The sequence below is a fragment of the Fukomys damarensis genome, unplaced genomic scaffold, assembly GCF_012274545.1.
Source record: "Fukomys damarensis isolate Sample0158 unplaced genomic scaffold, DMR_v1.0_HiC HiC_scaffold_19, whole genome shotgun sequence".
Classification (NCBI taxonomy): domain Eukaryota; kingdom Metazoa; phylum Chordata; class Mammalia; order Rodentia; family Bathyergidae; genus Fukomys; species Fukomys damarensis.
Genome location: NW_022900931.1, coordinates 8,581,462 through 8,591,215, shown reverse-complemented (window position 1 = coordinate 8,591,215; position 9,754 = coordinate 8,581,462). Strand labels below are relative to the sequence as shown.

At 56.6% G+C, this 9,754-nt stretch overlaps 1 protein-coding gene across 1 annotated transcript; it reads right to left on the bottom strand.

The window, feature by feature from the left end:
* Nucleotides 1-1,634: 1,634 nt before the first annotated feature.
* On the bottom strand, nt 1,635-6,171 carry Cbx6 (chromobox 6). The gene is made up of 2 exons (XM_010613978.2): nt 6,134-6,171; nt 1,635-5,622 (listed from the first exon to the last, which is right to left on the bottom strand). The coding sequence occupies exons 1-2, from the start codon at nt 6,169-6,171 to the stop codon at nt 4,620-4,622; spliced, it is 1,041 nt and encodes a 346-aa protein (XP_010612280.1). The 3' UTR covers nt 1,635-4,619.
* Between the last annotated feature and the right edge of the window lie 3,583 nt (nt 6,172-9,754).

Here is a 9,754-nt window from a genome sequence, read left to right as displayed (position 1 = left end):
TAAGACAAGGTCTCCCTATGTAGTTGAGACTGATCTGGAACTCACTATGTAGCCCAGGCTGGTCTTGAACTCACAGTGATCCTCCTGCCTCAGCCTCCCGAGCGCTGGGATTACAGGCGTGCACCACCATGCCTGGCTGACCTAATGCTTTTTAATGAGCAAGTCGCAGCAGAAAAAACAAGGCAGATGCATCCCACTCTGGGGGCTGGACAGTAGTTTTGGAATGTGACAATTTATTTGGGGGTAAAAGGCTTTTCACTCCCCTTTCCTGGCATACAATATTAAAGAGCAGCAGAACAAAACGTACAAGACAGAGTAATCAGCACGAACCCGCCCTCGCCTGGCTCAGAAGTCACTGAACCCGGAACAAGAGAATTCAACCCACACCCACAATAAGCCGTCCATCTCCACCAGGGAGGGGCAGGGTAAACTGGGGACCCATCCCCACTTCCCTCCTGCCAGCCTACCATGTTCCCATCTTTAGCCACTGGAGGCAAAGTTTAGCCAGCTGGGAGCTGGATGGTTGAACCACAGACAAAGGCAACAACACTTCATCTTAAAAATGCGAGAGAAAAAGACAGTGCCCCTCCCCAAATATAGAGCTATATACGTATATTTTTATATATATAGAATTCATTCGTGCACAATTCATTAAATGAGCTTTTCAAAAATTAAAAAAATTATAAGATACATATTTCTTCAGGCCTTTGTGTTTTTAAATTAAAACCAACAGAAGTCTCCATCACCCCTGCACCCAACAGCAAGAAAGGGCTGGCCGATCTCCGTGCCTCCCACCTGGCCCCAGGGAGCGGCTTCCCCCACTAGAACATCAGCTTACAAGCCTAGCTGATGCTCTGCATACAGCAGGCGCGCTCTCTGGTGGAGCGGAGAGCCGACTCCTTCAAGGCTTGAGACGGGGTCTGGGACCCCTACCCAACTGGCTCCCAACTTCCACATCTCAGTGTTAGCAAGAAAGGGGGTCAGAGAGCCCTCTCCTGGGGCTATGGCCCCTCATCCTGGGCTTTCTGAATTGAGAGGAGATGCAAACAGAGCAGAAAGTAAAACCCTTAAACATCTTTTTTTTTTTAAAGTGATTCCTCAAACCATACAAGCCCCAAAGAGGCTGCCTTGGGCTAGTGCATGGGAGCCTGGGAGTGAAACTGGCCAGGCAGGGCTCCACTGTCCAGCGTGAGCGAAGTGCAAAAAGAAAAAAACAAACCCCCAAAACCAAACAAAAAAACAAAAAAAGGGGGGGGGAGGAAAGGGATGTATCTTCTTGGGTGTCCAGAGAGGCTGGAAAGGCCGGCAGCAGCCCAGCCCCCGGGGCTGACCCTCCAGCTGTGGGCTTCCCAGCTTGGCATCGGCCTTGTGGTGGCCTTGGGGTCCCCATCTTTTGAAGGGGTTCCCCAAAGGCCAGGCAGCGTGGGTTATAGGCCTGCCACATCACCCCAGGGAAGCAGCTTAGCTGCCTCTGAAATGGGACGGTCCCTCCCACTCTGCCCACCTCCCCCAGAGGCCGGAGATCACCACTTCTTCCCCAGTCAGAGGGTGGAGGCTCATTCTAACTTGACCCCTTTGTAGGGTTGAATAAAGGCGGCTGTGGGTGCCCAGAAGCCCCGGGCCAGCAGCCTGGAGCACCCTTTGTCCTTAGACACCAGCAGTGCTTCAGCCAAGGCCCTGCTGCCCAGATCACCACCTCCACAGAGGGCAGACTGAGGTCAGAGGGGAAATGGGACAGGGATGGGCCCCCACTTTCCTATTCAACCCAGAGAACCAGACTTCGCCTGTTTCCTCTAACTCGTGGGTAGGGAGGAGGGTGCATTTAAGGGGAGATAACCGATGCCTGCAAAATACTAGACTCAGAAGATTGGGCTTTGGGGGTCATTTCACATACAAAAATAAAGCAAACCAGATTGCAACTTCTGCTTGGTAATTAGGCAAATGGAAAAGCAGCAAGGGGTGGAGAAGGGGCCCACAGGAGGCTGATCTGTGTGCAAGTGTGTGGTCAAGGGTGTGTGGGCCCACGCTGCACCTCCTGGGAGATTCCATGCCCACCCAGCCCCCAGGGAGCACCCGCCTCCAGGCACTGTGCATGTGTGGTGCGGCCCCCGGAAAGCCTCAGAGATGGGCAATGCCTTCTCCCCACCACCCCAGTCACAGTCTCCCCCGGCCCACAGCTTTCCGCAGCCTGCATCCCTCTCCTGGCCAGGGAAGCTCAGGGATGTCAGGGTCTTTGGGGTGATGTGGGAGCTGCCCCCCTTATGGGATAGCAGTGGTAGGGACCAACAAGCTGGCAAAAGGAAGAGAGCAAGGACTCACCAGACTTCCTGGAGAAAATCACCAGCCACAAGCCATGGGAGGGCCCTGCAGACCCCCTTAGGTCCCCAGTCTTGGAGCCTTCGGCCTCTATCTGCCTGGCACCCCAGCTTCGGGCCAGCTCCCCTGGGACAGGCTACAGCCCCTCCCTTCAAGCAAGGACAAGGATGGGTGTGGAAGTCTGGCCCAGGTTGGCAGGGAAGTCTCACCTGCCTGGAACCAAAGAGGAGAGGTGGCCAGTGGCCAGGCTGGGTCCATGCTGCCAACAGCCGTGGGCCTGGGCCACCCCTCCCTAACCTCGCCACCTTGGCTGTGCAATGCCACGCTACTAGGTTCTCTTTAAATATCTTTCTCCCCCCACCCCGCTCCCTTAGGAATCCCACAATAGTTTTTTTTCTATTTCATTTTTTTATCCCTTTTTTCCTTTTTTTTTTTTTTTTTTTGCAAAACTAATTCTTTCACTTTCCTGTCATAAAATCACCTCTGAAAACACAACTTCTTTACAAAAAGTCACCAATGACACAGACTCTCAGGAAAACACATTTCTATGGTCTCTGGAAACACCTGTAACTGGTACCCAGGTAAGCCACACCTGGGAAGGGGTCAGGAGGAAATCACCTCTAGGGACAGAGGAGAAATACCAGCCCTTATTTGGGGGAGAAGCCAATTGGCACTTGGACGGTCACAAGGCCTGCACAAAGGGCGGGGCAGGGAGGGGCCCAGGAGCGCCACCACCGAAAACCCTGTGAGGACCCCTGTTCAATACCCTGCAGTGAGGAGGGTGAGGCCACGCTGCAGCCCCCACAGGAAGACTCCAGAGTATCCTCCTGTAAGCACCAAGGGGCTGGTCATCTGATCGGGTTCCCTTCTCATCTCTCTCTCGCCATCCTGCTTCTGAACATGGTACCCATGGCTGCACACTCCTAGAAACCAGCTCTAGCCACACGCAGGAGTGTGCCACCCAAGCCCACCTCCCAGGCAGTGGCCGAGAGTAGGCCGGTCCACCCGTGGGACCGATCCCCTTGCCATCTTGAACATGTGGTCTCTCCCCTTCAGTCTGCCTACCTCCTGGTGCCCAGCCTAAAAGTGAGGCTTTGGTGCCCAGGCAGCACAGGGCAATGGAAGCTGTCCAGGGTACCTTGGCCTCCTGAGCTTTGAGCAGGCTGGGCTGTGAGAAAGCCTTGGCAGTTGGAAGCCAAGAGGGGGTGGGAGAAGCCAAAGACGCTTGGGAAGTCCCCAAGGTCGCCTCCTTCTTCCCTGACCACTGGGCAGGACAGGCTGCCATGAACAGGAGCTCTCTGCGACGGTCCCCACCGTGCCATGACTGCAGGACAGGCCCAACTGGCCAGGCTGACCACTGCAGAGAGGGGCCCAGGGCTCACTGCCCGTAGTGCTCTGGGCTGGGAGGAGGCCTGGAGCTCCCACAGCAGACTGTACAGACCTGGCCACACCAAGCTCCACTAAGGTGGGCCAGGGCCAGGCCTTTAGGACCCTGTTCCGAGGAGGTGTAAAGATGCCATCAGGAAAGGATGGCACCCAGCACCCAATGCACACACAGACCTACGTACACACTCGCTCAGGACGGACAAACACGCACGCATGGACGGCTGGAGTCCCCACAGCAGGTTCTTGCAGCACCTTTGGTCAAGAACTGAAAGGGCTTTAGACGCCCAGAGGTGGTGACAGGGTGCATTCTGTCAGCTCCTCCCACCCTCAAGAGGGGTTCAGAAAAGCGAGGTGGGCACCAGGGGCCTGCATGGGCCTGGTCCAGAAGTGGCTGCTAAGCTTGCTGGTGTGGAGAGAGGAGCCCATGTCGCCTCGTCCTTCATTCTGTCTGGGACTCTGCCAAATGGGCAGAAGGAAAGGGGCTGTGCCCACCCTGGGTGGGGGTCTCCGAAGGGCCCCTCAGCTGCCGGGTTAGCACCGAGATCAGACACTGTACACGAGAGCAAGAAGCAAGCTGGGGAGAGACGACGGGGTGGGATATGGATGGGGCAGGGGAACCCCAGATCTGGGGCTCCCCAGAAACCACCCAGCAGGCCCCACTGTGCATGGGTAGAGACAGTGCCAAGAGACAAAGGAGCACTTCTCAGTGCCCTGCTGGCCCCCGCCCTAACCTAGTCCAGAACTGCCCCACCTGCTGGCCTTAGCGGGGGCCAACTACCAGCCCCATCCCTGGGTCAACACCGAGCCACTTGAGACAAGCAAAGCACAGGCAGACAGGTCTAAGGGCAGGGGTGGGGTGGGAGCACAAGTGTGACTTCAGAAAGGAGGCCCCCCCCACTCCCTCCCAGGGGAGCCACTCACTTGCTCACCCCACTACCAACCCCCGCTGTGGCACCTGCTGCCCCAGCCGCCACCTTCTCGAAATCCTCAGGGTTGCAGAATTCCTTGATAGTGACCGTCAGGAGATTGCTGGTGACATCGGTGACTACCACATTAGAGCAAGGTGACATCTCCGGGCGCCAGTCCCCAGCCTCCGGCTCAGAGGCGGCACCAGTGGGCTCTGGGGCTGGGGGAAGTGCCTGGCTGGCAACAGCAGTGACTTCGGGAGGCGCCTGCTTGCTGGTGGCTGCCGACTCAGGAGGGATGGACAGGTCGAGCACCTCAGGCTCCCGCCACTCGGGGGCAGAGGGCCTCACGGTCTCGGGGAGCAGCTTGGGGGGCCTGTCATCAGGGTCGGAGGAGGACTGAGGTGTGGGCGAGGGGCAGCCAGAGGAGCTGGAGCTGCGGGCATCATAGGTGGCCGTGGGGGTGGCCAGGAGCAGCCCCGGGCCTGGGGAAGCAGCAAGGTCAGGCTTGCCGGCGGGTGGGGGTGACAGCGGGGCAGGAGGGGGCTTGTAGAGCGCAAAGGCCCCAAACTTCATGTGGCGGATCTGCGTGCGCAGGATGCTCTCGCTGAACTTCTTGCTCTTGCCGATGACGCGGTTCCTCGAGGGGACTTTGGGGCGGGCGAGTGCCCCGGTGCCCTGCCCGGTGCCCCCCGCACCTGGGCCCTTGTCTATCACCTTCAGGTTGAGGATGATGCGGTTCCGCTTGGGCTCTCGCGGCTTTACCTTGCGATTGATGATGCGAACCGTCTCAGAGAAGGGAGAGATGGGTGGGCGCAGGCCGGGGCTGCCTCCCTGGGGATCTGGACGGGGCAGGGGGCGGCGGGACATGCGGTGGCAGCGGCGGATGTCCTTCTTGAGCCTGTGCACAGCCGCGCTGGAGTGCAGCTTGGGCGAGGAGGCGCTGGCGCTCGGCTTGACAGAGAAATGCATATCACTGATGCGGAGGGCGGCTGCCTGTTGCCTGGGCCCGGGCCTGTGGGCAGAGGGGCGAGGGTGGGACCTCAGGGCTTCCCACTAACCTGAGCCTATCCTAAGTGGGTCTCTCAGTCCATGAAGAGGACAGGAAGCGAGTCAGTGGCGCCCACAACTCCAACTTGGAAGAGGAGATGGGCCCAGGGATGTGATGCAACTTGCCTAAGGCGGGGGCCAGGCCCAACTCCAAGACTCAAGTCTTGTTCTACCCCATTGGAAGGCTGGGGCCCCTGGGGACAGATTCGGGTCACCCCGGCCTGCCTGTTCAGTGTTAGCAATCAGGATGCAACACCCAGGGGCAGCCCTTGCTGAGGGCACTGGTCAGTTCCTCTGGGAAGGATCCCAGTCCAGCTTGGGATCCCTCTAGGGACCAATTCCTGGTGATAGAAAAGAGGGCGAGTCCCTGCTGCTCCCCTGGTACCTAGCCCTACCCAGTGTCCCCAATGTTCCATGTCCCTCTGCCTTCATCCTGGCTGACCTCCCACTCCGACTCGACTCTTGGTGACCCTCACCTCTGGACAGGCCCTCGGCCCCCAGCCCCCGCCTCCATGCTCCTAGCTCCTGTGCATGTCCTTCTGGGTCTGTTTCACCTGTGTGGCCTGGGCCTGGCTCACAATGAGTTGTGGTTAGTGGATTCCAGAGCCTGTACCCCAAAGCCTGAGCTAGAATCCAACCTGGTCAGGCATGAGTTTGGTGGGACAGGCGTGTAAGTGGCCTGACTACATCACATCTCTATGCCCAGATAGCAGTGGGTAGGACTGAGGCAAGATTTCTGGGCAGCCTGGAAAACAGTCTCAGGTTCTTTCCAGGGCTGGGGACTTTCCAAAGCCCCAGGGCTCTGCACAGCTCATCTGCTCCCCCATGGGAGACCCAGGGTACAGCAGGGCCTTCAAAAGGTTCCAAGTCCCAACATGCCTTGTGTCAGAGGTCCCCAAATGGAACAAGGGTATCCCAAGGTCACACAAGCTGTGCTCCGCTTAGATATAACCTCCAGCAAGGGGCTGTGATCTTTCATGGGGGGACAGAGACATGCAGAATGATTTAGTGCAACACAGGAGATACGGGTGCCTACAGGAACCCAGCCAGGGAGCAGACCCCAAATGTGGAGGGTGGGATGCCAATGTGGCCCCGACACCTGGCTGGATAGCATCCTGGCCCTTGCAGAGCACCAGCTGTGCCCAGGCAGTTCTCTAGGCCACAGAAGCCTGTGAAGACACATGGGGTGGAAGCAGAGGGATGCCTGTGGGCCACACTCCAGTGGGCAGAGCTATTGAGTGATGGCGGACCTTAGGTTTCGTTGGGGACCTCAGGTTTTCACATACACATGCCCTGGATCTAGTTAGGTTGTGACCACCTTGATCCAGATGGGGATGGTGGTGGCTGAGGAAAGACATATTTCCACAGCTGGACCCTGACGCAGGGTCTTTTGGGGCCACTAGAACACCTACTCCCCAGAGCTGGGTGCTTAGCCAGTACCCAGGGGATATCTGACAACCCGAGCACAGGTGTTTGCTGACTTCCTGATCAAGTGGGGATGTCTTCATTGAGAAGGCGGCCCTCACTCCCCCTGAAAAACACTTATGTCAGAGTCCTCCAGGCCCAGGCTGGCATCACCTAGGGCTGCTTGGGTTACAATTCCTCTAGCCACTAGGTGGCAGCACACAGGACAGATGCTGAGGGATCCCAATGCTCCCCAGGGGCTGAGCCCCTAATATCCCTTCCTAGACAAACATAGGGTAAAGACCAGGGCCTCATTGCTGTACATCCCCACTGTACAGTGCTGTACTCAGGAGATCCTTTCTTTCTGGCCCTTGGGATTGGGGTTTACTCTCTCTGCACCCTGCCTCTGTAACTAGGTTCAGCGTGGACAAATGGAGACACAGGAAGAGCCTCCCGGACCTCACTTTCCCTCGGTACAATCAGAACAGGACCTCCCACAGGATATCTGTGACCACTGGATGGCAGGTGGCACGTGCTTGGCACCTGCCTGGACACAGCAAATACTCAGTTCATATCCAGCGTGCCCCAGGGGGTTGGGCTTATGACAAATCATTCCTTTCCAAATTGTGCATCCCAAAATTTCTACAAGAGAAGTTTCTTCCTTTATACTTTCTCAATATTATTCTAATAACATGTAAGAGCCATAATTCTCCCTGAGGTTAAAAATTCATTAAAATCCGGACCTGGATTTTCCTGGTGAACTAAAAAGAACTGCAGCTAACGTATTTACTGCAGCACGGCCTGGGTGATGAGCAAGCCCTCGAGGGCTAGTGTGCACTGCAGACAGCGTGAAAGGCTAAGGCACCTGGCTTCCCGATGTCAACTGTGACCACCGGCAAGTTATTAAACCCAGTGTGGAAAGGGAATAATAGAAGCTATCTTCCTGGCTCCGTGCCCTTCATGGCTCCCAGAAGAAAGCGCAATCTGTGTGTAACCAGCTGCCTTTGCCACACTGCCCAACAGAGGTCACGTGGTGTAGCCCGAGCTGTCTCCTCCACCCCTTGCAAATACCAAGCTACCTGTCTCTTCAGGTCTAGGTCAAGGTGCTGCCACTATCAGGTTCTCCACACCCCTTCTCCATACCCACCATCTTTGCCATCTCCACAATCCTTCTGCATGTCCTTACCTTTGCCCCTTAACCTGACAAGTATTTCTTGAGGGACAAGGGGAAGAAAGAGATGAAGCCAGGAAGCTGGGTAGCAGGACCTTAGGTAAATTACACCCCCTTTGTGGGCCTTGATTTTTTTCTTTTTTTTGAGACAATGTCTTTCTATGCAGTTGAGGCTGGCCTCAAATTCATGGCAATCCTCTTGCCACAGCCTCCCAAGTGCTGGAGTTAAAGATATATGTACCACCATGCCTGGATGGGCTCTGTTTTCATGTGAAATGGGCTAACACTTCTCATTTCATAAGAGTTGTTAAAGGAGGCTATCCATGCAGGGGGCTCAGCACTGTGCTGGGCCCATAAAACAGGTCAGGAATGAAAACTATCAAGAAAAGGTGTTTTGCGATTTAAGGCTCCTGAGCATCACTAGCATCACCGGTAGAGGGCGCTCTACACGTGCTGAGAGACTGTCACAGCCCACCAGCCTTCCAGCTGCTCCGCCCCATCCCTCCTGACAAGAAGCACCAGGGTTAAGGTAGCTCGGTGGATTCCCTAAGACAAGCAGTGACTGGAGGCAGCGGTTACAGAAATATGGAATTCTGGAAAGCAACATTTTTTCCACTTCTGCATTAAGTCCAAAGCAAACCCTACACACGTGGTCCTAAGGCTGGGAAGAGGAGGCGGAGTGAGCTCGATAGGCCCACCCCACCCTGCATGGGCTTTGAGCTTTTCAGATGATCTGGAGATATAGAGGTTCTGCATCCTGCAGCCTCTTCTCCAAAAACTGCCCTCCTAATTGGGTGGGAAAAGCAACAGAATAACCAGCTGCTGGGTAGGCAGGGCCTGGACACACCTTTGGTCCTACAGGGAGACTGAGACAGCCTGCTCCGTTAGTTCCACCTGTGGCCTTGCCTGTCACCTCTGTTCTCTTTTTCCAGGCTCTGTTCTTTCTCACCAATATCCCCAAGACCCTAAGATGGCTTCCTCTGGAAGTTCTTCCCTCCCCTGCCAAGGTAAACAGGCTGTATTTGCCCCAACCCATCCTCACGAAACCTCCGGACTGGGGGAGAAACTGAGGCTCAGGGCCCCCAAGTCTGTGGCCCGGGCTGACTGATAAACTCAGGTTGAAGTGATTTAAAGTCAAACTCAAACTGGACCCGGAGTGAGGCGGGGAGGGGTGCAGGATAAATCCCGAGACAGGCAGGAAGCTGGGGGCAGGAGCAGGTGGTCTCCCAAGCGCCTCTCCCAGCGCGCTGCTCACGCTCCACCTACTGGCACAGCCCCAGCGCTCAAGGCTGGGGCAAGTGAGGAAACATAGGGCAAAAACGGCCCCCTGCCACCCCTTCCCGTGGGCATCCTTCCCCACCCTCGTCCTGGAGCCCTGTGTGCCCCCAGAGCCTGGCTTCCTCCACGGGGATTATCCCCAATCCCCGGCCTCGCTTGTTCAGCCTTCCGCGGCCCGCTGCCAGGGGCTGCTCGGGGCTCCCCGCCACCCCCTGCCCAGCTGGGGCCTCAGCAAAGCCCGCCC

Bases quoted from the DNA above. Each gene is read 5' to 3' on its own strand.
- Cbx6 (XM_010613978.2), bottom strand. From the start codon at position 6,171: ATGGAGGCGGGGGCTGGGGGCCGAGGGCCTGTCCAGAG. The intron at 5,623-6,133 runs GTGAGGGTCACC...CTCTGCCCACAG, and splicing joins GGCCGAGGGCCTGTCCAGAG to GCCCGGGCCCAGGCAACAGG.